This window comes from Semicossyphus pulcher, unplaced genomic scaffold (genome assembly GCF_022749685.1).
Source record: "Semicossyphus pulcher isolate SPU_LCO1_2020_fin unplaced genomic scaffold, fSemPul1.0.p SCAF_5, whole genome shotgun sequence".
In the NCBI taxonomy this organism is placed as follows: domain Eukaryota; kingdom Metazoa; phylum Chordata; class Actinopteri; order Labriformes; family Labridae; genus Semicossyphus; species Semicossyphus pulcher.
In genome coordinates this window covers 33,387,892-33,415,333 of record NW_027211726.1, presented here as the reverse complement: position 1 = coordinate 33,415,333, position 27,442 = coordinate 33,387,892, and the positions used below count along the sequence as shown (strand labels likewise).

Below are 27,442 nucleotides of genomic sequence, written 5' to 3'. Positions count from 1 at the left end.
GTCTCTCACACTGCTGCACTGATCCGTGACAGTGTGGGGTCTGCATATTTTCATTGCATTATAAAAACATCTGCAAAATCCTGCCGAGCAAAGACAAGAAGCTCCGAGTATCAATAATCCACTTCAGTTTGAGAACGGGTCGAAGTCTTGGAAGATCTTTGTGAGAAAAACTGTGCTCCGAATGATCCACAGAGTTTTTAGCATCCAGAAGGAATAAAATGTACTCCTTGGTTGTTCTGCTGTTTGTACCCTGCAGTCCCCTCGTCACTGGAAAGGCCCAGATCCAAAGCTCCTGTCCCACGTGGAGCTCTGCTGCTCTAACTGGTCCAGCAGTTTGTCCACAGAGTCCTCCTTGTTCTCCAGTTTCAGGTACCGTCTCCCGCCGCCCAGGTCCAACCGAGGCCAGCTGCGATGCGTCTGCTCCTCTGCGGCCTCCATAACCTGCCGGGGGATGTTCACGCAGACCTGTGACCCCGCCTCCCTCCTCATGACTCCACCCCCCTCCTCCGTCTCCTCCTGCCCGGGTGCTTGACGTCCTTCCATCAGACGCACACCTGTCCGGGGGATGTAAGGTTTAGTCCTGTAGCTCATGCTGTGGCAGCGCCGCGGATGGGCAGCTGGGACCTCCACCTCCTCCATCCCCAGCGTGGACATGGAGCTGGCAGACAGGAGGCAGTTGTTCAGCTTGAAGAGGGTGGGGGGCAGCGGGTGGTAGCTGGCTCTGTCCTCCTGCTCGGCCCCTCCCTGTGTGTTAAAGTCAGTCTGACTGGAGTTACAGGAGTTGGAGCGGGAGGAGTGGAGTGAGGGCGGGGGCTCGGACTCCTGGTGGTGGAGGACTGCCTGCTGGTAGACACCCTCCACGCCGTCCTCCTGGTCTGTGAGCGTTCTGGTCTGCAGCAGGGGCTCGGAGCTGGCCAGCTGCTGCAGACACAGGATGTTGAGGTGAGCGGCAGGTAAGCTGCTCACCCACTGGTAGTGTTTGGCCATCGAGTTGGCCGCTGCGATCTCCGTCAGGTCGGCTGAAGGCACCGCCGCTGACACCGAGCAGATCACACTCCGCATTTGAGCCAGCAGCATCTGGGTCTCTCTGTCGCGGTTCTCGTACAGGACCGTGTTGGCACATATGAGGATGAAGAGTCCCACCCCCATGATGACGGGGCCCAGCAGCTTCATCCTCTCGCTGTGGATGAGACTCGCTGTGGAGAGGAGGCCTTTGGCTCCCAGGCTCCAGCCTGAACTCTGCGTCTCAGAGAAACCCTCCCCGTCTGCAGATCCCAGGATGGAGGATCTGGATAAGCGGTAGGGCCAGTATCCAGCCACAGCCAGGGCGGTGCCGACCACCACCACCACGACCCCCAGCACCAGGAACGCTCCGGGCATGGAGCGGATGCGGAGCTTTCCTCGGATCACCCGGTCCTTCTTCTTCCTGCCTCGTAAGGTGAAGCGACGCTTCCGTTTGCAGGAAGGTGAAGCTGTAACGGCCCGGGCCTTCTGGGTCTTCATGGCAGCGGTCAGTCCAGAGCTGCTGGGTTCAGCTGGTCAGAGGACTGAGGGAGAGAGGACACATCGAGGGTTAATGCAGCTAGAACAGTGACTGTTGATTATCTCTTAATTACACAAACTTTGTCATTTTATATTTATTTTAACACTTTTCACGAATCAGATCTGATCACGAAGACGGCAACACAAAAACATCTAAATGTGCATTCCTACCACAGACCGTGGCCACCGTGACGCCCCCCCCCCCCTGTTTGTGGCCTGCATGAAGTTTAGCATTTCAGTGGTAGCCATCTTGTTTTTTGGTAGTGACCAGAGAGGGTGGAGACTCATTGCTACACCTTTATCCTGGTTTACAGGTCAGACAGGATGTTTTTCCACACTGCTGAAATGTGTGTCAGTAATTCTTCACCTGTCTGAGTTACCTGTTGCAGACCTTAGATGACTCTTGGCAGTAAAAAGCCGTAGTGAAGTCATACATGAGCCTTTTTGTGCCTTTAAGTAAAACACCGACGGCTGTCTGCGACACGCCGTGTGTTTCTAAAGATGAGACCAGGAGGCTTCAGAGTCGTTAGTAAGAGCCCTTGAACGCCCCGAGTCGGCCCTGAGAGGAGCTCTTTGAACTAAACAGAAGCCACTGGTGTCCGTGATCGCACCGGCTCTTTTCATCTGATGAGAGGAGAATAACGAGCTGCCTGGGAGAACGAGCCGGGCATTAACTTTACTGATAAGTGGGAGAGAGGGACTAATGATCGGACCCACAGAAGCTGCTCAAGTGCCGAACAAGGACTCATACAGCTACAGTCAGTTCCTCTACAGCCAGCTGTGTGACACAGAACCAGAGGACAGACCGCTCTTCATTCAGCTTAAAGGTACGGTGCAAAGTTTAGAAGCTCCGCCCCCAAATACAAGGACATGCATGGGCATGAAACGGTTCAAACAAGTAACATCTAACAACTAACTCACTCACCAACTAACTAACACAGACACAGACACACACACACACACACACACGTATGAATGGACGTGACCTCCTTCAGGTCGCAGCTCGGCCCTCCTGGGTGACGATGTGTGAGAGGGACAGTGTCTGACAGAAGCAGAGGTCAAAGTGCACGGACGTTCCCTGTTGCTGATTGGCTGTTTGTCAGGAAACACTGAACACAGAGCAGACAGCAGACTGAGCGGACGGTCAGCGACCCGGACTAGAGTTTACTGGATGAGATTCACGGGCCCCCCTCACACAGAACATGTTGACTGAGTCAGCATGATCGGGCCTACACTAACATGATGACCTCGTGGCCTGAAGCCCGTTCACACCTGTTCGTCCCATTCACCCACACAACTTCTATCTGCCCACATGAGTCTCATAGTTCACCTTTAAGATGAAGCTAAAGCTAACGTTAGCAGCAGCTTGGCTAGCAGCCCCTGCAGCATCTCTGACATGCTGATTTAAGCACTGCGTCACTAACAGTTTTACTCGTTTAAAATGAACCGGTCTTTTTGTGTTGTCGGTGGGGAGACCTGTGGATGATTCAGCTTCAGTTTGAAACCTTGAAAACTGAACGAGTACGAACATTAAAAAAAGCTGAGCACTTAGAAACAAGCTAGCGGCAGCTCCCAGTAAGAACCTCATAAATGTTTAGTAAAGTTGGAGCCGCTCAGGCTGCCGCTCCTTCAGCTGTGTGTACGATGATGCAGATTCAAACTAAAGTGCACACATCCAGCTGACAAACAGCAAGTCGACTCAGGGCCTCTGTGAATGATGATTCAAAACATTTAGTTTAATTGGGGAGCCCTGCGGTAGAACTGCGGTAAGTGCTTCCAATGCAGTAACTTCTTAATAGTTCAGCCTATAGAAGTGACTGTTAAAGCACCATCACAGGCCAAAGAGGTTTCTGTAAAGCGTTATCATAGCGTAACAAGCTTTATTATTGACATGAAGTAATGTTCCTGTATTCTGTGACGCACAGAGAGAGGCGAGGAGAAGGCTTGTGATGGAAATGTCTTTAATCACAAAATAAAAGTGTCTGCAGTCTGGCAGAGCCTCAGAGCCTCTGTACCACTCTGTCTGCTGTAGGTAGAAACCAAATGCATCTTCTCTGTCATCATGTCAGAGAGATTACACTCACTCATGGCTGCCTGGCGTCCAGACATACTGAGCCCTGCTTTAACTCACTCTGCTCCCCCGTTGCTCGGCGGTTGTTTACCACGCGGAGTCCTTTTTCTCCGTTAACCACCTCTGAATCTGATCCAAACCTCCGTGTCTGTGGGGAGCTTGTAAACCCAACGAGGTACAAACAAAAGTAGTGAAACACTCACACATGTGCTGTTCTCCTCACACGCTCATAAACAGAGCAGAGATGGAAAAAGTGCTTCAAACACTTCAACACGCAGAACGAGCTGCTCGGCCTGTTAGAACCAGCGAGAGAGGTTTGTAACATGCTGACGCTCACACGCACAGACAACTCTTCCTCCTGACACATAACGGGATTTTATTGTGTGATATTTGAATCTTGTATCGTTCTGTCTGTCTTATTGTTGACGCGATGTTTTCTGTCTCTTGATTTTAATGTTTTTTAAAGTCCCATTAAAGGACAGGCTTTGTAACGTAGCTTAGTGTCGGTTTACATGCTTCTTTCTTGTCCCTACAATAGTCCAGATATAAAGATGGCCGACATGACGGCTCCCTAAAGTGAAGCCAAACCCTCTCTATCGCCCCCCGCTGACTGGCTGCAGTATAGCTCATAAAGCCCGCCTCCTCCATGTTAACAGATGGGACATGAGTCAAACTATAAAATCAAAATACACATCAAATACATTTTTCTCAAACATGGTTTCTGTCATTATAGTTACACGCCAAGGACACCTGAGGGCTCCAACACGCTCCTGTGTGTCGGGTATAGGAAGGGGCGGGATGTCAACACGGCGGCTCCACCAGCTGATCTCTCCTGCACACGCTCTGGATACAGAGGATGGCAGCGTCCGCTCCGGGGGGGGGTTAGCTTCACTTCTGTACAACGAGAGGAGGAGGAGGCGTGTCGGCCATCTTTAAATACAGTCATTGGTCCCGATACAAATAAAGATTCAATAAATAAATAAACCTCCTCCTCTCACAGCCTTCTTTTGTCTTCTTATTGTCTGTGAAGCTAATTTAAAAGCATAACAAGCTAACAAAGACTTCACACTGGAAGGAGTTCAACTATATGAACGGTATGTTGTTGGGCCGACCAAACAAAGTTCAAATTAGTTTTAACGAATGTATCAATGAATCGCTTTGCTGAACGTGCACCGTTACCAAACAAGCTATGAATCGTGACGTGTGACAGCTCTGGGTTAACCTCCAGTCACATGATGACAACTGAGCCCCTCCCTGACATTGGCCCAAACTCCATGTGATCATGAAGATCATGAGATGTGGTTAAATGCTCCTTAAAAACTAAGACGTGTGACTTTAAGAATACTTCATCAAGCTGAGCAAAGCTCAAGAATCTATGTCACAGTTTATTCTTAAAAACAGTCTGAAACAAAACAGAAATGTAGGATTAGAGCAAAAAATAAACGTTCCCGAAAACAGTTTTATTCTGTGTTTTGACTCGTTCTGATCTGGAGGAGGCCTCGGCGACTTCTTCAGCTCCTGTAAAAACATAACGAACGACGACGTCTGAAGGAAACCTGACAGAAAAACAAGCCGAGCACGTTGAGAACAGCAACAAGCAGCCGCTCAGCTCGCAGCCCCTCTTCACGTCCTGCGTCCAGAACGTCAGCGAAGATGAACTGCTTTAATCAGTACGGAAGCCCTGAGCGGACATGCATCCACACATTTTATTTACTCTGTTTCCCTGTGATAACTTATTGATCTCGAGATAACACAGCTGCACCACCGTGACGTCAGATGATCTCGTATCCCCTCAAAACAAACACAGAAGCAGGCCGAACGACCTCATCTGTGTGGCCGATGGCAGCGTCCTGCTCTGTGACGTCACAGAGAGCAGCCTGTTGTTCTGTTTTATACATCGACACAAAACGATCCCGTTATCTCGAGAAAACCAGCTTTGATATCTCGAGATAACGAGATCAATAAGAGATCTCCAGAAAACAACTGAAGTTACTCGTTATCACAGGAAAGCAGAGGAAATAACGTGTGAGCATGCACGTCCGCTGAAGGCTTCTTTGTCTTTAACAGTTTTAATTATGTTTCACGTGTGAAGACTCGTTTTTGTTTCCATGTTTTCTGACAGTAAATTAAACACCTCCAGGTTAAGGACCAAGGTCAGTGTTTCACCTTGGCCTTCAGAGCTTTGAGAGTCACAGTCTGACTTTATGACAAAGGCCGAACAGTTCATGTATTCAATCAATCCAAATGTGCAAACAAACACAAACATTTCAGGCCTTTAATGAACCTGCTGATGATGCAGCTGGTTCACAACATAAACTATGTGTTTGAGCTTCTCTGTCTCTCTCTGTTTTTCTCTCTTGCACGTGAAGCTGAGCTCTAACGTGCCTCTCACCTGCAGTAAATCTTATTCCCTCTCTCAGTACCAGCTGTGCAGGAACACTGCATTATTCATACAGCAGTATGTCAGTGATATGGCTCTGTGCTTTTAGGGTCTGACTGCAGCAACACAAACATGTTGAGCGGAGAGATTCACAGCCGACTGCAGCCACAAGTTACCGCTGCAGGACCCGGACCCGGACCCGAACCCGAACCCGAACCCGGACCTGGTCCGATTCTGATCCTGATCTGCTGCTGCAGGTTTTAATGAATCACACAGTAAACTGCAGAACACACTTCTTTTATCGAGTTAAAGCGGCATGCCCTGCCTCGCAGGCAACATGCCGTGTTAGAGCCCCTTCATCACCATCATCATCATCATCATCATCATCATCACTCTGTTCGCAGCCGGCAGAGGAAGCTGCTGGTCTGCAGCCAGTTCACCGCCGGGAAGCTACAAGTTATTCTTCATGATGTGAACAGACAGATGCATGAGACGTTAACTGACAGCCCGGTGTGTGTGTGTGTGTGTGTGTGTGTGTGTGTGTGTGTGTGTGTGTGTGTGTGTGTGTGTGTGCAATCAAATCTGACTCTGTGATGAAAATGCAACAAAAGCATCCAACGAGTGTTCCCCATGAAGCTCTGACAGCATCTTCATTCAAGGTTATAAAAACATGCAATCAACAGGAGCGTTTCATATGTACCTTAAAGATGGACAGCCGCGCCGTGCCGGTCTATCTCCCCGAAAGCAGTGTCTGCTGTGTGGAGGCTCCAGACAGACAGGACCGAGTCTGACTGACCGAGCTGCTGCATTCCTCTACGACAACACAGCAGCAGCTCCCCGCGCGCACTCACATCCCACAGACAGCACGGGGCGCAGGGAGAACGCGTTTATTCACTTCATCCACTGACCGGGACCAGGAGAGAGACCCGAGCCAGAGGCGAGACCCAGACCAGAGAGGGGGGGGGGGGACCGGGACCGGACACCAGAGCAGAGAGGATCCTCTGGTTCTGTTCTGCGTGGTTCAGATCCGCCGGTCACTTCTGGAAACTTGCCTGTGCATTTCTTAGCTCCTGTTGCAACTTGTTCTCAGTTTGAGGAGCAGAACATCCAGATTACTCGGGATGAAGAGTCTCCATCACATCGCAGCGGTTAGTCACTCTGTTCCAGCATGTTGGTACCAGGCACAGTTCTGGAGCTCCTCCGGTCCGCCTCACAGAGAGCTCCCAGCAGAGTCCAGCCCCGCCGCTGCGCTCCGGAGACTGACTGCGGCCTCTTCACATGGAGCAACACGGTCAAGCAACCAGCAACCGACACCTCCTCCTCGCAGGCAGCCTGGGCTTTTCAAAATAAAAGCAGGGGAGAAGCAAATGAAAAGCCAAACCAGAGGTGCCTTAAACCTGCACTCTTTCTAACGTCCAGCAGGGGGCGACTCCTCTGTCTGATTATATAGAAGTCTATGAGAAAATGGTCCTTCTTCTCTCTTGATTTAATCCCTCAGGAAACATTTTCCTAATGAGCGTATGGTCTCAATCGCTCATCTCTTCAAGTCTTCAAGTTATTCACACAGCAACCTGTCAATCAGGATAGATTTGTTTGTCCATCCTTTCATCCAATCAAAGCCGAGATGGTGACGGTTAGAAAGCTTTAAAACTGTCGTCCACAAACCGATGGTTGATGTGTCTACTTCCACTTCAGGTACAGTGTAAGGACTGAACGTACACCTGTCTGCTCATTAACGTGTGACTGTAACACTTACTTAATGTATAACTCATGAAGAGCTAACACATGCATCATTGATTACCACATCAGCAACTAATAAGGAGTCATGATGATTCACATCCTTAATACATGAATTACATCTGTATCCATTGATTAATTCCCTGTCAATATATTGATTAACATATTCATGAGTTATGTTACCACAATGGGCCGATGCCCCTTTGTACTTCATAGTGAGTTAATAATCGTGCCTCACCAGGTGAAGTCAAAACATAATTATACCTTTGTGAATCATTAGTGAATGATTTAAACAGATTCTGAGTTCACTTTGGGACAGCAGCCAATAGGAACACATAACGTCACCACAGGCAGCGAGTCACATGTCACATGACACGTGACCTGAGGAATAATTAAAAATCACTTTTCTCATTGATGATCATCATTAGTTTATTTAACATTGTTCCCAAACTCCTTCACCAAAGAAAAAAGACTTCTTTGAAGTTCGGCAGAAGTTCTTCAAATGAGCGACGGCGTCATCCAGGCTCAGGTTCATCAACTGTCGACCTTTCTTCTGACAGACTTCAAAGAAGTCTTTCGTTGTTGAGGGCACAAACTGTGGAAAACTAATGTTTGTGAGATGCTGATGTGATGACATTTTTAAAAGTTTTAAGTTTTTTAAGTTAAATTCTTTAAATTAACTTTTGTTTGTCTCAATAAGAATGTTTGTGACGGTCCTCAGGCGTCCAGCTCACGGTGACGCTAAGCTTGATCCAAAAGGCAGCTGGACTTGGTTGAAGGTCCTGAAGACGTTTCATGTCTCATCCGAAAGGCTTCTTCAGGTCTAACTGACTGGTGGGCGGAGCTAGAAGTATAAGCCTCTGTATCTCATTAGTGTGCTAATAGATGTTAGCATTATTAGCTAGAGATATAAGCCTCTTTAGGTCATTAGTATGCTAATAGATGTTAGCATTATTAGCTAGAGAGATAAGCCTCTTTAGGTCATTAGTATGCTAATAGCTGTTAGCATTATTAGCTAGAGATATAAGCCTCTGTAGGTCATTAGTGTGTTAATAGATGTTAGCATTATTAGCTAGAAATATAAGCCTCTGTAACTCATTAGTGTGCTAATAGATGTTAGCATTATTAGCTAGAAATATAAGCCTCTGTAACTCATTAGTGTGCTAATAGATGTTAGCATTATTAGCTAGAAATATCAGCCTCTGTAGCTCATTAGTGTGCTAATAGATGTTAGCATTATTAGCTAGAAATATAAGCCTCCTTAGGTCATTAGTATGCTAATAGATGTTAGCATTATTAGCTAGAAATATAAGCCTCTTTAGGTCATTAGTATGCTAATAGATGTTAGCATTATTAGCTAGAGATATAAGCCTCTGAAACTCATAAGTATGCTAATAGATGTTAGCATTATTAGCTAGAGATATATGCCTCTGTAGGTCATTAGTATGCTAATAGATGTTAGCATTATTAGCTAGAAATATAAGCCTCTGTAACTCATAAGTATGCTAATAGATGTTAGCATTATTAGCTAGAGATATATGCCTCTTTAGGTCATTAGTATGCTAATAGATTATTAGCTAGAGATATAAGCCTCTGTAGCTCATTAGTGTGCTAATAGATGTTAGCATTATTAGCTAGAAATATAAGCCTCTTTAACTCATTAGTGTGCTAATAGATGTTAGCATTATTAGCTAGAGATATTAGCCTCTTTAGGTCATTAGTATGCTAATAGATGTTAGCATTATTAGCTAGAGATATAAGCCTCTTTAGGTCATTAGTATGCTAATAGATGTTAGCATTATTAGCTAGAGATATAAGCCTCTGTAACTCATAAGTATGCTAATAGATGTTAGCATTATTAGCTAGAGATATATGCCTCTTTAGGTCATTAGTATGCTAATAGATGTTAGCATTATTAGCTAGAAATATAAGCCTCTGTAACTCATTAGTGTGCTAATAGATGTTAGCATTATTAGCTAGAGATATAAGCCTCTTTAGGTCATTAGTATGCTAATAGATGTTAGCATTATTAGCTAGAGATATAAGCCTCTGTAGCTCATTAGTGTGCTAATAGATGTTAGCATTATTAGCTAGAAATATAAGCCTCTTTAACTCATTAGTGTGCTAATAGATGTTAGCATTATTAGCTAGAGATATTAGCCTCTTTAGGTCATTAGTATGCTAATAGATGTTAGCATTATTAGCTAGAGATATTAGCCTCTTTAGGTCATTAGTATGCTAATAGATGTTAGCATATTAGCTAGAGATATAAGCCTCTTTAGGTCATTAGTATGCTAATAGATGTTAGCATTATTAGCTAGAGATATAAGCCTCTTTAGGTCATTAGTATGCTAATAGATGTTAGCATTATTAGCTAGAGATATAAGTCTCTGTAGGTCATTAGTGTGCTAATAGATGTTAGCATTATTAGCTAGAGATATAAGCCTCTTTAGGTCATTAGTATGCTAATAGATGTTAGCATTATTAGCTAGAGATATTAGCCTCTGTAGGTCATTAGTATGCTAATAGATGTTAGCATTATTATTATTATTAGCAGTAACGTTTTGAACTCAGTAAGAATATTATTCCAAAATGGTATTCCTTGTTTTGCAGATATGATCGTCCCGTCCAATCACAGTAATTAGCTGGTTCATGTGAAGAGCATGGGCCCGCTCTGGGTCAGAGTGCAGATGTTTCTGATGCTGTTTCATCGCTTAAAGTTTATTAAAAATGTATTGATTGTAAAATAAAGACACATTTCCCATTCCCAATACATTTGTGATCTTCTAACAGTACGGACCATCCCGACCCCTCAGGTCGTCCGGGACAGATGTGCTTTCTGTCCCCAGGGTCAAACACTTTCTATGCTCCGTATATCTGGAACAAACTCACACAAACATGGAGGAGTTCACTTTCTATGCTCCGTATATCTGGAACAAACTCACACAAACATGCAGGTCTGCTGAAACACTTTTAAATCAAGGCTGAAGACTCGCCTGTTCACAGCTGCCTTTTAGTACATTATTTTTAACTTCTGATGTTTGATATGTTTTATCTTCACTTTGCTTTTTATCTTGTGGTTTTATAATGTGTTTGTTTTGTTGTCTTGTGTAAAGCACAAATGTGCTGTATCAATAACCATCTACCAGCCCTGTCAGAGCAGCTTGTGCACATGCTGACTGTCACTCAGAGGGCAGCTACATTTAAAACTTCAATGTTGATGAATTCATATAAAAGCTCAACACAGTGTGAAAAACTGCAGCTCATGAAACAATACGTAAGAATACTTGCAGCAGGACAACTTGAATGTGTCTTTCCTCTTCCTGGTTGGGGCAGTGACCAACTGAGCATGTGCAGCATAAGAGTCATCACACTTGTCTGTTTTTTTCTAAGAGGAAAAAGACTTGAGTCAGACACGGGGCGTCCATTAACTCATACACTGTGTAAAGGACTTTCAACATGAAACGTTATTTAAACAAGCAGTCACGATGTCGGGCTTTGATCATTATTGTTGGGATTGATTCTTTGTTTTTACATGTACAAGTAAAGAATCAATCCTGTATCCAATCAATACAATCAATTATTACATACCCACCACATGTGAGGATTGAAATACTCCACTAATAACACAGAATAAGATAAAATGATACAACTTGTTGGCTGCAGTCGACATGAACATTTGTCCTGATCCTGATTTCTCACATTTACCTCAGTACCTGTCCCGTCTGTATTTTTGCCCTCTGCTCTTCTGCTTGTCTCTTGTTGTTTCTGGACTCATGTCATGGACACATCTGAGACCAGAGCGTAAGAAGAAACAGAAGTGGTTATTTGTCTCCACCTGGTGGCTGGTGAGCGAGGTCACACAGTGTGAATCAGGTTAGAAACTCACCTGATATTAAATCTACCTGCAGTCTGTTTGCTTTAAACTCTGTCTGCCCACATGTGACAGTAAACTTTAACACAGGATACATAAATCATATATTAACCAATGAACTGCTGCTGAACATTCGCAGATAGATTTAGATCCAGATACTTCCTTCATGTATCATCTGTCAGCATCTTCAATGTCTACTTTGAGACTCTGGTGCACAGACAGAAAAACACGTTAAGATAAACGAGTGCATCAACTGACAGCAGGATGCTTCGAGGATGTGGAACCATCATCAGTCCTGGTTGTTTCTCCTCCTCTTAGACCTTTGGTTGTCTTAATCTCTGTCTGGAGGGTAGCAGCTTGAATTCTCCACACAGAGGATGAAGAGGACATCCTTGGTGTTAAACGTCTCAAGAGCCTGCTGTTAACTGTAAGCAGGGCAGCAGCACTTATCGTATGTGTAGCAGAACAAACCACTCTTCACAGGGCCTTGTGTTCCTGTTCAATGCAGTGTTTCTGTTCCAGGCGGTGGCGGACGCTCTCGTTGGTGCAGGAGTAGAATTCCCCGAGTGTTTAAGAAAACACTCAGACCTTCCTCAACGTCTGAGTCACCAGTGAGTCAGTGTGCAGAGCCCGGCTCAATAACTACTTCACATGGACACTAAGGTACCCGAAGCTGTTCCCGCTCTCCACCGAGTACTTCCTCCCCTGCTTCTTTATGTTTATATATTCTTTATACTGCAATAATGTGCAATCATATTTCATGTGCAATACAACTATTGTGTGTGTCATGTGTGGCTGGATTCATGTGGATATGAAGTTATGTTGTTTTAAGAGATGAGCAGCACATTTGGTGTTACAATGTGAAATAAAGGTTTTCTATTCTATTCTATTGAAATCTATTATCTGTGATCAGAACCTACAGCCTTATGAAAGGAGACTTGATGGTTGTGTAGTTAAAGTGGCTTCAGTTGTTTGTGCAGAGCGAGAACAGCAGAGGCCTTAAAACGCTGCCCTGAGGTGCTCCAGTGTTAAGGATGAATGTGGACGATGTGTGCCTTATGATTGTTGTAACCGAGGCCTGCTAATCTGGAAGTCAAGAATACACCTGCACAGTGAGCCATGCTTTTATTAGCACTCACCTGGACTCCTGTAACTCCCTGTACACGGAGGGGTCAGTCAGTCCTCCTCTGCTGCCAGATTTGCAACAGGAACCCGAAAGCACTCACCTTAACCGATCTGACTCTGTAAACCTCAGCTCAACCTTTCAGCGCAGTCTGTTCTGGTCCATCCTCGGGCTCACCTGAAGCTCAGGGGTGATCTGTCTGTCTGAGCTGTGGTCCCCTCGCTGTGGAACAAACTGCCCCCTACATCAGATCTGCCCCCTCGGCTCAGTCGTTCAAAGCACAGCTGAAAGTCCAGCTCTCTTCTTTGGCATTCAAAAATACTTGTTACAACAATTACCATTCAACAACTGCATGTCTGTTTTTCATATAATCTACATCTGAGTTTATCTAAACGTGGGTCAGATGAGGTCTGACTGTTTCCTCTCTTGTCCAGGTGAGACCGGATGGTTCCAGAGGATGTGCTGTGGTGTCTTCTGCTGATTGGGACTGTTTGCACACTCTGGTGGCTCCAGCGTGCTGGGCACTGAGGAGCAGATGTGATCCTTGTGCAGCCGTTCAAAGCCCTTCATCACTGCAGAGTTCAGTGCTGCCTGGAGCTGGTCAGTCGGCCAGGTTGCTCTTGTTTTCTTGGGCACATGATTGATGATGGAAGCACCTGGGTATGACACACTGAGGCAGGGATGTGTAGAAAGTCATTGTGAAGAATGGTGCTACCTGATCAGCACATTCACTTTAAGGACCATCCCACTGATACCATCTGGTTCTCCTCCACACTTGAAACTCCTGCTGATGCAGCTACACAGTCTTTAACCTCTGCTGCAACTGTTTTTCTTTTTGAATGACAATGACTTTAAAAAGTGTAATTAAAAAAAAAAAAAAAAAAAGAGGAAGTAGCTGCCAACATGTGCTCAGAATACACCCCACCAAGGACCCCCGCAGGCTGTCTCTGCAGGCAGCAGAGACAAGGATGATGGTACTTTGGGTACCTTTAGTTTCCTCTCTATTGCAGGATGTGCTCTGTGTAGTCATTCTAACACTAATGCATGGGTTAAATCGTTTTCAATGCACAAATGGCACAGAAAAGAAATAGAGTCCATACTGTGGTGTGTCTGATAATATTCCTGAGTTTCTTCTTCATGTTTAATGCATCTAAAGGACAGTATTCATATTCACTGCATGTCCTCAAAAGATCTCTGCACACTTTTTGTTTCATCTGAGACTCTCTTTGATCGACCCTCGCTGTGGTTCTGTGGTCGTGCATTTTTCATCTCTTTCATATTTTTATATCAATAAATAAATATAGTAAACAAAGGTTTTCAACATGGGCCTTACTATACCACATAATCCATCTTTGTCCCTTTGTAAAACCTTGTGTAACTTAGTTTGTGTAATGCTGTTTCCAAATGGATTTTAAATGGTCAATTTAAGTCAATTTAAATTAAGATGTTCTGGCCTTGTGACCTTCTATGCTTGTTTTGGAAATCCATTATTTATAGGCTATTTTACACGTGTGCATGCATCACGATATTTCGATAAATGTTTAACTTTATGTATCAGGTCATTTTTTAATTTGTATTTCATCCGAGCAGCATTCTCATACCTCATTACTGGTCAGAAAATCAGCCTTCATAACGGACACTGTAGGACTTCACTATCTCCAGAAGATGGCAGTAATGCAAGAGTAAGGATGCAAGCTGCCGTTAATCATCAAAGAAGAAGAACGAACCGGAAGTAGCAGCAGCTGCAGAGGAGCCGGTGGACGGTGAACAGTTCTCCCAGGATTTTCACATTAAATAATCAAAACGTCGTACGCAATGAGGTAATATTATCATTCAAAACGTGTATCATGACATGCCGCTGTGTTTTGCAGTTTTATACAGTATAAGTGTTGATTGTAGTCGTTAGGTTTTGTGTTAGTAATCTAGCTCGGGGTGCCTGGTAGAACGCGTTATGTTAGCATGAAGCTAACGGTGAGCATTGTTTGAATGCTGAGTATTGTCCAGCTAACGTGATAGCAAAGAAACCAATTTAAAATTTAAAGTGCATTAAGGGTGTCATGTGTGACATGCGGATACATTTGTCATTTTACACAGGTAGTTAATACATCCAGGGGGCTACATGACATTATCTAACCAGCTAGCCGAATAAATGAATGAATGGATGCACAATGATGTGTGTATGGGAGCATGTTAGCTGGGCAAGCTAGCTGAGCATTCATATTCTCAGACGGGTTAATGTTGCATAAATTGAGTCCTTTTAAAAACAACAAATGTTTGTGAGCAGTTCCACATGTTTCTGTGTTTGTGCGCAGAGGGGACCGCGGCAGGGGCCGGGGAGGCCGCTTCGGGTCCCGAGGAGGACTGGTGCAGGGGTGAGTCCAGCCACAGAGAGGTTACTTTGGTTTGTCAACATCAGGAGACATCACGATAATGGCCGGTTCAAGTGTTCAGCTGTTTTCAGATTGTTTTTGAGTTAGAATAAATCACTGTTAATGAATGGACCAACCAGGACTCTGTTTTAATACTCAGATGATCATTAGGTACAACACTACTGTACAAAATCTATATCTAACTGTTTTATGTCATATGTGTATATTCGTATATAAAATGAGTGTGTGTACTCGTGTTAGTATTTGTGTGCATTATATAGGAAGAGGAATCAGTACTTGTATTATGTAATCATACACGTTTGTGTATTTTAATGTTTTTCTCGCGGGAGGTGAACGTTTGCAGACACTGATAGAAGTGTTCCTCTAACGGGGTTAGACAGGAAGATCTCTACGTTAGATTAGTTTGAAAGAAACTTTATTGTCATGAAAACAACGACAAACAGTTTAGCAGCTCTCTTGGCAGTAAAAACATTCAGGTAAAAATAAATGAATAAAAACAGATACATAGATCGTAAAGTTGCTATGATGATGATATGTCCTCAGTTTTGGGCGGAGCGTTCCACACACTCGACTGCCTGTGGATAAAAACTATTACGCAGTCTGTTTGTGTGTGTCCTCTGTCCGTGTCCCGATCAATGTTTTGCAAACCTTACAGAGAATTTAACAGACAAAACATCAGCCTTCACCTGGTGAATTAACTCAAATGGATTATTGATTTTATTAATCAGGACAGTTCTAATTAATCAGGAGGTTATGTTTATGCACAGTTCACTTTCCTTTGATGCTTTTATTTAGGATGAGTTTGTTGTTGTTATTTGTCTGCACACTGCAGATAATGAACATATAGCAAAAGGGCCAAGTGCCATATTAAAATCACAGTGAGTCACTAACTGGCCCACAGAAACTGCTGTTTGTTTTGTAACCGTACATTCAGTCGTATCTGATGCTGCATTTTCTAACTTCAGATGCTATTTATGTTCACTGCTCGAAGTCTGTTTCACAAAACTGTCAACTGTTCTTCTGTTCAGGTACCGTCCATTCGTCCCACACATCCCGTTTGACTTCTATGTGGTGAGTAAAATGAACAACCTCTCAGGCCACTCTGCGTTTTGCTCTTTCGTCCACACAAACGCCGTTTTAGGTCACTGAAAACGGATCTTTGAGTCCGTTTCTACAGAGATGTGCATACACATACATGTACAGTTACTCGCCTGTTACACTGAGGAAAGAGGCGTCGGGATAGATTTTTTCAGACGTATGATTGGCCACGATTCTTCTTCCTCTTTGCATGACCAGGTTATATCGCCGCCTGTTGGTGTGGCGATCTCATGACAGCGTTTCTGTTTTTGCGTTTTCGTTTGGACGTAGATTTTTTTATAACCGTGCTCGTGTGGACGGAGTTTTTTTAGAAACGAAGGAGGGCAAAAATGAGACATGGCGTCAGACTGCAGCTTCAACATGTGGAACAGGATTATTCCTGAGTTGATCTAAACACCTGACTCGAAACGAGTTTGTTTTCTGTCTGACTGCAGCGTGAAGATGTAACGTCTGTGTGTGGTTAAAACAATCATCTTCCTCTGTAACTAAAAGGTCTATCTCTGTAGGGATCCTTTCTGTCATGTTGTCACACACTTAGAATAACAATCTGAGCCTGTCAGTGGAAACAACAAGAACTCTTAGTGGACGACCTTTGACCCATCAAGGATTATGTTGCAGCCGTTACAGCCTGTTTCACGGCTGCAGGATGAACACATCTACCAAAGCAATACAAAACTTTTGAACCTTTAAGTCATTTATTCCCCAGAGAGGCCTCCTGTGCAGCCTGTCTGCATCGGGTACGCCCAGGAGGCCATGTTTCCTCTGTGTTTCTGCTTGTGTGAGAATGTTTGTCCTGGAGCTGACTGAGTTCTGAACCCGACTGTTGTTGATGGCAGTGTGAGATGGCGTTCCCCAGAGTGAAGCCTGCCCCCGATGAGACGGCTTTCAGTGAGTGTCTGCTGAAGAGGAACCAGGACCTGAGCCCCACACCTGCTGAACAGGTCGGTCCACTCACACGCACTGAATGTGGAACAGTCAGTCTCATGTTGACGCTTACAGTCGCTGACAGAGTCCCTGTTTGTCGCTCTCTTCCTCCACGCAGTCGTCCATCTTGTCTCTGGTGACAAAGATCAATAATGTCATCGATAACCTGATCGTCGCCCCGGGAAACTTTGAAGTGGTGAGGAGACGTTTGCTGTGCTTGTAACGCCTGTTGTGTGATGTTACTACAGACAGTTTTCTGAAGCGTGTAAACTAAAGATTTTATGTGTTTTTGATTTGAAAACAAATTAAATTTGACTTTAAACTAAATCTTAACTTCTGGGGCTCAAACTGTTCAGTGTAAATATTTGCTCACTAAACTCTCATTTCTGTTTGTTCAAATGTGCAGTGTGCCGTAAATAACTAGCTAGTTATTAACATTACTACATGTTATGTTAATGAAGCTGTCGGTCTGTCTCTTCACAGCAAATTGAAGAGGTGCGTCAGGTGGGCTCCTACAAGAAAGGCACCATGACGACGGGACACAACGTGGCCGACCTGGTTGTGATCCTGAAGATCCTCCCGACATGTGAGACGCTCACACCTTCATAAGCTTCAAGAGTTAATGTGCTACGACAGTATGTCGGGCTGTTGTGACACGGAGAAATATTTAAAGTCACAAATGTCCGAGTTGAATCTGTTACGGTGGGTCATGATGATGTTCTCCTCTGCAGTGGAGGCCGTGGCTGCTCTGGGAAACAAAGTGGTGGAGACTCTTCGCACACAGGATCCGACTGAAGGTGAAACCGTGAGACTGATGTAAACTTACTGAAAGGTTTAGACACACTTTAAGTTTAACAGGGAGGTGTGAAGCAGGTCCTCAAAGACAGACCAGGACCCGAGTATCAGCAGGTGTCTGATAAGAAGCATGCAGGCCTTTTATTCATGCAGCAACTGACAAGTGAATGTAAGTGTGATGCAGCGTCGAGGCAGGAAGCTTTATTTACACAGCAGATTCATCGGCAGGGAAAACTTTGGACTCTTATTAACAAGGAGCGACTGAAAGTATGACGTTGAATCTTTCAAAGGTTTTATTCGACTAACATTGACTATTGATCACCAACAACACACACAGTAATTGTTTATGTGACATTTGTAACGCAGTGTGTGTGACTGTGTACCTGCTGTCTCAGTCCTCTCCATGCTGACCAACGAGACCGGCTTTGAGATCAGTTCAGCTGATGCTACAGTGAAGATCCTCATCACCACCGTCCCCCCAAACCTGCGCAAGCTGGACCCCGAGCTGCACTGTGAGAGCGCACACACATTATCACTACACACAAACGCACACTCTGTCACATCTCTGAGGAACCCTGAAGCTGAAGGGTTAACACGCGCTCAGGTTAACTCTGTGTTGTTTCTCCAGTGGACATTAAGGTTCTGCAGAGCGCCCTCGCTGCCATCCGTCACGCCCGCTGGTTTGAGGAGAACGCCTCTCAGTCAACGTGAGCAGGACTTCCTTCCCTCCCGTCGCTCCTGCTGTTTGATGCAGAGGTCATCACAGCACAGTAATCTCATGTCTGTCTGTTGGTCACGTGCAGGGTCAAAGTGCTGATCCGCCTGCTGAAGGACCTGAGGCTGCGCTTCCCGGGGTTTGAACCCCTCACTCCCTGGATCCTCGACCTGCTGGTGAGACCACGAGTCTGCAGCTGCTCTCTTGAACCTGAGGCTGTTTGTGCATCACAAGCCTTTACAGGTGTACTGAGCAGGTGTTAAATATTTGTACAATCTGTTCCAGGGTCACTTTGCAGTGATGAACAACCCGTCCAGGCAGCCCCTGTCCCTGAACGTGGCGTACAGACGCTGCCTGCAGATGCTGGCTGCTGGCCTCTTCCTGCCCGGCTCTGTGGGCATCACCGACCCCTGTGAGAGCGGGAACTTCAGAGTGCACACGGTCATGACCCTGGAGCAGCAGGTGGGTCTGATCCTGATGAACATGCAGGGAGCAGGATTATTGTCGACCCTGAGGCACCCAGGAGGTGTTTGCCGGGATGCAGGAGGAGATGAAGTCTCAACCCAGCATGTTTCACAGAAGCTGCTTGATTTGTAAAATCCTCTGGAGGTGATAATCATTTATTGTGTGTGTGTGTGTGTGTGTGTGTGCGCGCAGGACATGGTGTGTTTCACGGCGCAGACTCTGGTCAGGGTTCTGTCTCATGGAGGGTACAGGAAGATCCTCGGCCTGGAGGGAGACGCCAGCTGTAAGAGATGCTTCTTTAATGCGAGGGGAAGAGACGCGTTTACAGCAGGGATCGATTTGAGCTTATATGAGACCAAAAACCAAAAAGAGATCCTGTATGAACATTTCCATCATGTAGAGACCTGAAGAGACTGCTGTGCCACTGTTGTTTCAGACCTGGCGACAGAGATGTCCACGTGGGACGGCGTGATCGTCACTCCATCAGAGAAAGCCTACGAGAAACCTCCGGAGAGGAAGGAGGAGGAGGACGAGGCCCTGGACGAGGGCGGAGACGGAGAGGACGAGAGCATGGAGACCCAGGAGTGACGGAGCTCAGGTCAGAGACGCTGCATCTCACACACCAACAGTTTAACACACAAGTCCTCAGCTCTTCCGTAGCTCACAGTGCACGCTGAGGGCAGTCGCTCTGCAGCAGCCCGAGCAGCTTCTGTTCGAGGAGACGGGCTGAGGGAACGAGCCTGCAGCACGTTGCTGTCGTTGCATGTGTTTTGGACTCTTGTGTTTAAATTGGCATCGTTTCTGAATTTGCAGCCTGTGTCGTGTAATGGAAACCGCTCGGGCCGTTGCAGTGCGATGGCCCGTGTGGGCCTCCGTACAAAAGAACCTGCGTGAACACAAACATAAAGTTAATGTTTTTATACGCTTAATTTAAAAGGCCATTTTAAAACTAAAAAGAAATCCTTCCAAAGGAGCGCTTTAGCTCGGTTTCAAAATGCCCTTTGTACTATAACGCCCCATCACATGACCATTAGCGTACGCTGTGCGTGTGTGCAGGACTCGAACCTGTGGCGCTCCCAGCAGGGCTGATAACACAGCTGGAATGATGTCATCCCTCCTGCACATGTGGAGGTTTAACTACAGCAGCAAACAGGCAACAAGGTCAGCACAGCCTGCAGTTAGTTATTCATGTGGAGGTAACCGCTGCTGCTTTCGGCTGGCGCCATTTGTTTCTGCTGGAAAAGAGTCTCGTGATCGTGCCACGACGAATCAGGAAGGGAGATTAGTGAACGTGTTTTTAAATCCCTATGTACCATCATGCATTGCTCTAAAAGAAGAAGAAAGGTTCTGTTCGGCCTCGCTGAAACAAACTCAAACAGGGTCAGCAGTGTTTCCAAAAGTCTGAGGGCTTGTAAACCTCTGGAGTCGTCTGGACGCTGCATGTTAACGTTTGAAAGTAAAATCTGTTGGTGAGGAGGTCAGCTTGTTCGTTTAGCTGCTACTTCAGAGCACGTCCTCCCAGCTGGAGTGATCTGACTCTGTATTGATCAGTAAAAACGCCTGATTGACAGCTGGTAAAAGTTTCCTTCAAATGAACCAAAACAAGAGAAGCAGTTAGACCGAAGTCTCCTCCAGCCCTGATATCATCCTGAAGGAACGCCACACAGCTCGACCCCGCTGTCCTCCGTGCTGGTGTTAAACTGTTGGCTCTAAAGCAGCCTCGATGTGACGTCCACAGTTACTGAGGACAGTCTTTGTGCTCTTCTCCCACAGTGTCTGTTGTAAGCGTATTTAACGAGTGTCTCAGCGGGCCGTGGTGCGTTCACCAGCAGCAGCAGCAGCAGCAGCAGCGTCCACAGAGAGGACCGGCCTCGTGATTTCATGTTTTTATTGTTTTCTTTTTACTTCTTTGTAACGGTGACGTCCTTATTAAACTTTTTTAAGTTAACCTGAGTCTCAGTATTTCACAGAGTCAAACACGCACATACACTTTATTCTCTGCAGGCAGCAGCAGTCCTCAAAGATACAAGCAAACTGTGTGTGTGTGTGTGTGTGTGTGTGAGACAGGTGTGTGTGTGTGTGTGTGTGTGAGAGAGTGTGTGTGAGAGAGTGTGTGTGTGAGACAGGTGTGTGTGTGTGTGAGACAGGTGTGTGAGACAGGTGTGTGTGAGACAGGTGTGGTACACAAAGTGTGGTTTTATTGAATGATGACTTGAATTAGAACATTAGGTCTCATTAGAACATTAAAACATACAGCGATGATCTCTCAGACTCAGGTCACAATGTGTTCAATCATTACATCTGCGTCATATTTCACATGGATCTCTTGTTCCCAATAAAATGAGTTCCAGCCGTTAATGGTCGGTGCAGAGACGTCCTGCTGATGAGTTCAGTTTCTCATCAGGCTCACAGGACGCTGAAGGTTCAGTAACTTCGTGGGTAATAAAAATGGAACGCAGGAAGAATGTTGAAAACACAAACTCTCCAGGAATACACAAAAACATCAGCCAGGTGCAAATGTGCTTAGAGTATGATCGACTTCCATCAGGGGCGGACACCTGACGATCAAGAGCCCAAATACAAGCCAATGGAAGCTGTGTGCCGATCAGTCAGCAACATGTCGAGGTCTGACTCTCAGTGCAGAGTGTTTGTAGGCTGCCTCAGTTTCAAACACGAGAAGAAAGACCTGTTTGGTTCTTAAAGATTTAATCATGAAGATGTTCATGTAAATAATATGTATATATATAATGTATGTAATATGTAAATCTATCTGAATGAGGGAACACATGGTGACTGAGCCTCTGGCCCACTGATGAAAGCCTTTCATCTGCAGTATATAGTATTATTATGGGCTGGGTGTCTGTGGCGGCGCCCAGTTAGTGACACGTTTTCCATCAGCCAGCAGTGGTTGGTCTGCCAGAGAGGGTAGGCGGAGCTAAGCGGCTGCTTCTCCGCTCTCTGCAAGTGTTGCGAGTAAACAGTAATCTACTATGGCTGAACAAACAAAGAAAAGATGGATGACTACAGATACAACTTCAACAAGAAGTGAAAATCCAAAGAAGAAGAAACAAACTCGACGCTCAGATGAAGCAAACAGTCTGAAAAGGAAAGCGACCGTCAGCCAGGAAAATCAGGAGTTACAGCCGGAGCCGACCGTGGACGTCTGCTTATCGGGACGTGTGCGCCTGCATTGTCTTATCACCATTAGGTGGCGCCAAAGAGAAGGAAACTGAGAACTTCGGATTACATCTTTAAGGTGAATACTTAAATATAAAGATCATAAAGTTGCTTGTGTTTCATGTGCTTTGCTGGGTTCGCCTCTCAAACAAGTTCCCTCCTGACAGTCTTTTGCATCTGCATGCTTGCTTCATACCGGGCTCAGTCCAACACCCTGATCGCTTTTTATCTTGGTGTGGATTTGTGGGGTTACGTCTGGTTAGACCAGAGAGGATGTTTCAGCCTCTGTGTGCAGTTTTCAATATAAAAGAGAGCGAGTGGAGCGAGTGTGGACAGCTACTTAAACTCTCGGTTCAGGTGAAGCTAGAAGCTTCTCTTGTTTCTGCCAGCAGAGGAGGCAACTGTCAGGTTTAATGGTAATACTTTAGATAACAAATCACATGCCTCACCGTTCTGTATGAAACTGAATGTGTGTGTGCTGCCGGTGCTGCTGTTCACATGCCACAGTCAGTTTGAGTCGGGATATGTCACGTTGTCACCTTGTCGCTCACTGAAACGAGCACCTGCCATCTGACGAGTTTGTATTTTGAACATTCTTCCTGTAAAGAGCTGTGTGAGGGATCACTGCAGGGCTGTGGTCCTGGATGAGGACAGCAGTGAGCTCCTGGATGCAGCCCGTCACTTGTTTTAGATATTTAAAGGCTTTGGATGTCCTGTTCTCTACATCATCAGCTGTCCTCATTAAACCATCAGTGTGTTAGACTCTGATCATAGCCCTCCTCCTCATCCTCCTCTTCCTGTGGGAGTCTGTGTTCATGGCTTGAGTTTGAGCCAGGGGTGGACCATGGTGAGGATGCTGAGGATGGAGGAGGCCAGTCCACAGGCCCCCACAAAGCCAGAGCCTGTGGGGTAAATCTTCAGCCGGTCCAGGGGGATGAAGATGTCACAGCTGTTCTTCAGCAGGTCCAGCAGCAGCGGCGGGTTGCTGTACAGCACCGTCAGCAGCAGGTGGAGCTGTCTGCGGAGCCCCGCTAACATGACAGGCGGGGAGATGGCGGCTGGAGCGACATGTGAGGAGGAGGGGGAGGAGAGGTCTTCAGCAGGCAGGGAGGCGGGAGAAGGGGGACGTTTGGAGGCTCTGTAACGCTCCTCACACTCGACGAGGAGACGGAGCTCGTACAGGTCTCGAGTCAGGTTCAGGATCAGTGCGAAGAGATAATACCTGCACAGGTAAAACACACAGAGGGTTAAAAGTGAAGGGAAGTTCTAACAATGACCGATAAAGACGTTAAAATGTTTTTAGCTGCACAGAGATCAACCGGAGAGGTGGCTCGACCTCAGTCTCACATGCTGTGAGGTGTGTTTCTCACACTGGAGGATATTCAGTCTTTATTTCTTGTAGTTTTTTGTCTGTGTATAGAACACTGCACAGCTGTGACAGGCTACCATCACTTCAAAACTACAATAAAAGCGTCTGACTGACTGCATGTACGAGGGTTACCGTTTGTCAGATAAACTCGCCTGAAGGATCTCTGACTCCACTTTTGCTGGTCCAGGTTGGAGATGATTCCTGTTTTTCCCGCCCACAGGATGTTGTCACAGGTGAAGTACATGGCTCTGTTCAGGTGGCTGATGGTCAGGCAGAGTCTCAGCACGCTGTCCGACAGGTGGATCGCCCTCTTGGCCGCCTCCAGGGCCTCCACAGAGTTCCCCAGACGCAGCACTGTGGGACACAAACTCACATCAGCCACAATCCTTTAGCTAAGGTGCTTAAAAAAGAACGTTGTGCTTCACTCACACTTCCTGGTCAGGCTCATGTGTGCCTCCAGCTGACTGATGGTTCTGTGAAGTTCAGCCGCCGCTCCGCCTTTCTGCAGAGTGTAGCCCAGCAGAGTGCACGCATACTGAGCAGCCCTGTGAGAGCAACACACACACTCATTAGACCCACCAAAGAAAGCACACATACTGTTGAAAATAAAGCTCGAAAGATAAATCAACCAGGTCAGTTTATACGATTATTGCAGATCAAACAATATCTCTATATATTGAGCTGGGGCGGGCGTCGCTTACAAAATGATGACAGCAGTACCTTTAAAGTGATAGTTACCTATAGAGTACTTCATCTGACACACATCATGTGAATTAGTTGCATAAAATGTCTGCATAAAGCAGTCAATCAAATGTTGCATCAAGTTAAAAACACAGGCTGGGAGCAAAGCCATAAAAATATGTCGTTCATAATTTAATTGAAGATCTGAGTAAAAAAAAAGATCAAGTGCTGGGTGGTCAAACAAAAGAGGTGCGGACCTTTGAGCAGATTAATAAGAAAGGTCGAGAAGGTTTGGGGTTATCGAGAAAGTGTCTGCATTACACAGCGTGTCCACCAGAGAGCACTGATGAAGGTGACACTGAAATGTCAAGCAGAGTTTAGACTTTTATGATTCATAATTCTAATAAGAGATCTGTATCAAGATTGTTGTTAAAGTGTTGTTTGTTTAAAATAATTACAGTCGGCTGATGTAGCCGGTCGTAATTGGATGTTTTACAACTAAAATAAAATTTAAAAATAAAATAAAATTGTTATAGCAAGAAAATATAATTTTCAAGAAAATTAAAAATAGAAATCTACTGCGAACTAGAACTTCTCTTTCAAATAAACCTTTAAGGTAACAATTACAACAACAAACTTAAAGACAGGTGTCTACTTCTTCCAGTAAGCTAGCAGAGATTTAGCTAACTCCATAACTTTGCGTTAGCATTAGCATCTGTAGCCACAGTAAGAATGTTATTGTTATTGCTCATAAAGGTGACAACATTACCTGATTATTCTCTCCTTGGCTTGGCTTTGGGCGTTAAACCGAACCCAGGAGTCCATACTGACTTCTTCTTCTCGGCCTGTAAGTTAAGTAAGCAGCTGCACGCTAGTTTTCTAAACGAGCTTCTAACCTGCTACCTGTTTATGGCAGTAATTCCTGAGTTGCTAGTTTGCAGCTAGCGAGATGCTAACGGAGAAAATAATATGTAGATCTTTCAAAAGTAGCAGTATGAGCAGAGTTTGAGTGACAGAAGAGCTGAACTGTCTGTTTACAACCTCGCTCTCCTTGCACTCGGAAATGACGCGTCTTCTTCTACGTTTTGATTGGTAGTAGCAGACCGGACACGCGTTACCGCCACCTACTGGACTGGAGTCGAAGCTTAGCCTGGAGGTACAGGGAAAACATTTCTCTCACACATCTGTTTCTTTTAAAAGTCATGCTAACAAATAACTAATAGCTGAGGGTTTGATAAGGAAAACAAGGTGTATAAATCAATACAGTTATTATAAATATGACAATTTAATTATTTTATTTTTTCAATGTACAGTCACAAAAGCAGCACATCTTTACAAAAAATACCTACAAAATAAATATAACAATATTCTAAAGTAGCAAATTAAAGTCTGTTGTACATACTTTATATATTGATTATCTGTCAGAGTAAATGTTTTTAATCTTAATTAATCTGTTTGTGACTCTGAAATAAATCCACACAAAATACACTGGAGTGATAAATGGTTTTGGTATGAGATGAGATGTTTCTGATCATTGTCTTTATTGGGATATGAAAATATTATTTTAGAAGATTAGTCAATAATCACCCTTCACCCTGACTGATTAAACTCTCTGTGACTCCTCAGCTGCTTTTTTATGTGCAAGTGCAAGAAAGAGAAATGTAGGCGTCTGTCTTCATCCTTGTTTAAAGTGCACTTCCAACAAATCAATGATATTTAAATTTGCACATTTAGAACACAGTTTGTGGGCAACACATTTGGGTTGAAATAAATTGAAATGAATAAGAAACATAGAGAGACGGACGCTTTAACAGGTTAATAAAGGGGACAGATCAGAGTTTTCTCTGTAATAGTGCGGATGGGGGCCCCTCAAAGGATGCAAGGTTACAGAGGAGGAGTGTTTAAGCTGGAGGAGCTTATTAATCATTTAATTAGCAGTAATCACTCGTTTCCTGGTTAATTTAAGAATAAAGGAGGCGAGAGAACAGCCGTGACTTTACTGTGGTGAAGATGTCTGGCTGAAGGTGCAGGACTGTTTACTGACTGTGTTCTCCAACTATTACTGTGTTCCTTCTTTCTGCCTGCTCCGTCCACTGATGAAGAACATGCACTTTTTCTTGTTGGTACAGTACGTTCTTTAGCTGCCATTCAAAATGTACTTTGCATGAAATATGCAGCATTTGGGACAAACTACTTTTTGGGACTTGAACTTTGACCCTCTTGCTCATTTATCTGACACAATTCATAACACACATTTTAAAATAGTTGATCAAATTTTGCCCTGGAGACACAAAAGACCATAGAAGGCCGCTCAGTCGATGTTAAATATCCTTTGCTGCAAAGGATTGTGGGTCAGAAAAGCAAACAACTTGCTGGCTTGCAACACTGCACAACGTGGCAGGATGTAGAAGGATATCTTGGTATTTTTGGCTGCATTTGAAATAGATCTGCATCTGGACATCTGGAATCTTTTCTGGCTTACAAAGAGGTATTGACGTGTGGGTGTTGGAATGACACGAGGCTGACTGGGTTTAAATGATTCTGACTAACTTCTTTCCTTTTTGAAACGGGATCAAAAAGCAGTCGAGTCTGGACCAAGTGTTGTTTTAAATTTGAAGGGTTAAACGGGAATCAGACACGATACCGGACCTCCATCACACCACAAGAACTGTTGTCTTATAGTAAACACTAAAGCACACTGGCATTGGTCACTTTTGTCCATGCAAAGAGACATGAATGCAGCCCTGTCACAGTGAAGCAGCACATTCACACGAGGCAGTCTTGATCGATTGCATTGATCAGTCATGACATTCCCGTAAGTTTGTAGTGTTTTTATTAAAACGTGTTCTTATACTGATACATAGTCTACTGTATTCTTACTTTGAAAGCACACGTGACAACCAGTCATGTATTTATTAACCAAAGTGTGGAGGAGTCGTGTGGAGGCAAACTTTGGACAGCAGTTTGATCAAACATTGTGAACTCTTGAGTCTGGAAACGGCATGAGCATGATTTATGTAACGAGTGGACAATTTCATTTCATAATTATTTCCATGTGTTTCCTGTAAATAAGAACTACATCATGGTTTTAATGAGTAGAG

General features: G+C 44.9%; 3 protein-coding genes across 3 annotated transcripts; 1 reads left to right on the top strand and 2 right to left on the bottom strand.

Moving 5' to 3' along the window:
- Positions 1-144: 144 nt before the first annotated feature.
- Positions 145-6,768, bottom strand: tmem200b (transmembrane protein 200B). The gene is made up of 2 exons (XM_069680856.1): positions 6,694-6,768; positions 145-1,547 (listed from the first exon to the last, which is right to left on the bottom strand). The coding sequence occupies exon 2, from the start codon at positions 1,501-1,503 to the stop codon at positions 265-267; it is 1,239 nt and encodes a 412-aa protein (XP_069536957.1). The 5' UTR covers positions 1,504-1,547; positions 6,694-6,768; the 3' UTR covers positions 145-264.
- Positions 6,769-14,455: 7,687 nt separating this feature from the next.
- On the top strand, positions 14,456-20,956 carry ilf2 (interleukin enhancer binding factor 2). Its single transcript, XM_069681253.1, has 14 exons — positions 14,456-14,547; positions 15,040-15,099; positions 16,146-16,188; positions 17,052-17,156; positions 17,258-17,335; positions 17,623-17,725; positions 17,871-17,936; positions 18,330-18,446; positions 18,563-18,641; positions 18,738-18,825; positions 18,935-19,111; positions 19,307-19,397; positions 19,551-19,712; positions 20,888-20,956. Exons 1-13 carry the CDS (start codon positions 14,543-14,545, stop codon positions 19,700-19,702), a joined length of 1,164 nt encoding a protein of 387 aa, XP_069537354.1. The 5' UTR covers positions 14,456-14,542; the 3' UTR covers positions 19,703-19,712; positions 20,888-20,956.
- Positions 20,957-21,267: 311 nt separating this feature from the next.
- pex11b (peroxisomal biogenesis factor 11 beta) lies at positions 21,268-25,383 on the bottom strand. The gene is made up of 4 exons (XM_069681583.1): positions 25,111-25,383; positions 24,090-24,205; positions 23,813-24,014; positions 21,268-23,513 (listed from the first exon to the last, which is right to left on the bottom strand). Exons 1-4 carry the CDS (start codon positions 25,164-25,166, stop codon positions 23,105-23,107), a joined length of 783 nt encoding a protein of 260 aa, XP_069537684.1. The 5' UTR covers positions 25,167-25,383; the 3' UTR covers positions 21,268-23,104.
- Positions 25,384-27,442: the final 2,059 nt, after the last annotated feature.

Excerpts from the sequence above, each read along its gene's own strand:
- ilf2 (XM_069681253.1), top strand. Across the intron at positions 18,826-18,934 it reads CCTGGATCCTCGACCTGCTG|GGTCACTTTGCAGTGATGAA; the intron begins GTGAGACCACGA and ends AATCTGTTCCAG. Across the intron at positions 19,112-19,306 it reads TCATGACCCTGGAGCAGCAG|GACATGGTGTGTTTCACGGC; the intron begins GTGGGTCTGATC and ends GTGTGCGCGCAG.
- tmem200b (XM_069680856.1), bottom strand. The coding sequence starts at position 1,503 with ATGAAGACCCAGAAGGCCCGGGCCGTTACAGCTTCACCTTCCTGCAAA.
- pex11b (XM_069681583.1), bottom strand. The coding sequence starts at position 25,166 with ATGGACTCCTGGGTTCGGTTTAACGCCCAAAGCCAAGCCAAGGAGAGA. Across the intron at positions 24,206-25,110 it reads GCCAAGGAGAGAATAATCAG|GGCTGCTCAGTATGCGTGCA; the intron begins GTAATGTTGTCA and ends TTGCTCTCACAG. Across the intron at positions 23,514-23,812 it reads TGGAGTCAGAGATCCTTCAG|GTATTATCTCTTCGCACTGA; the intron begins GCGAGTTTATCT and ends TTACCTGTGCAG.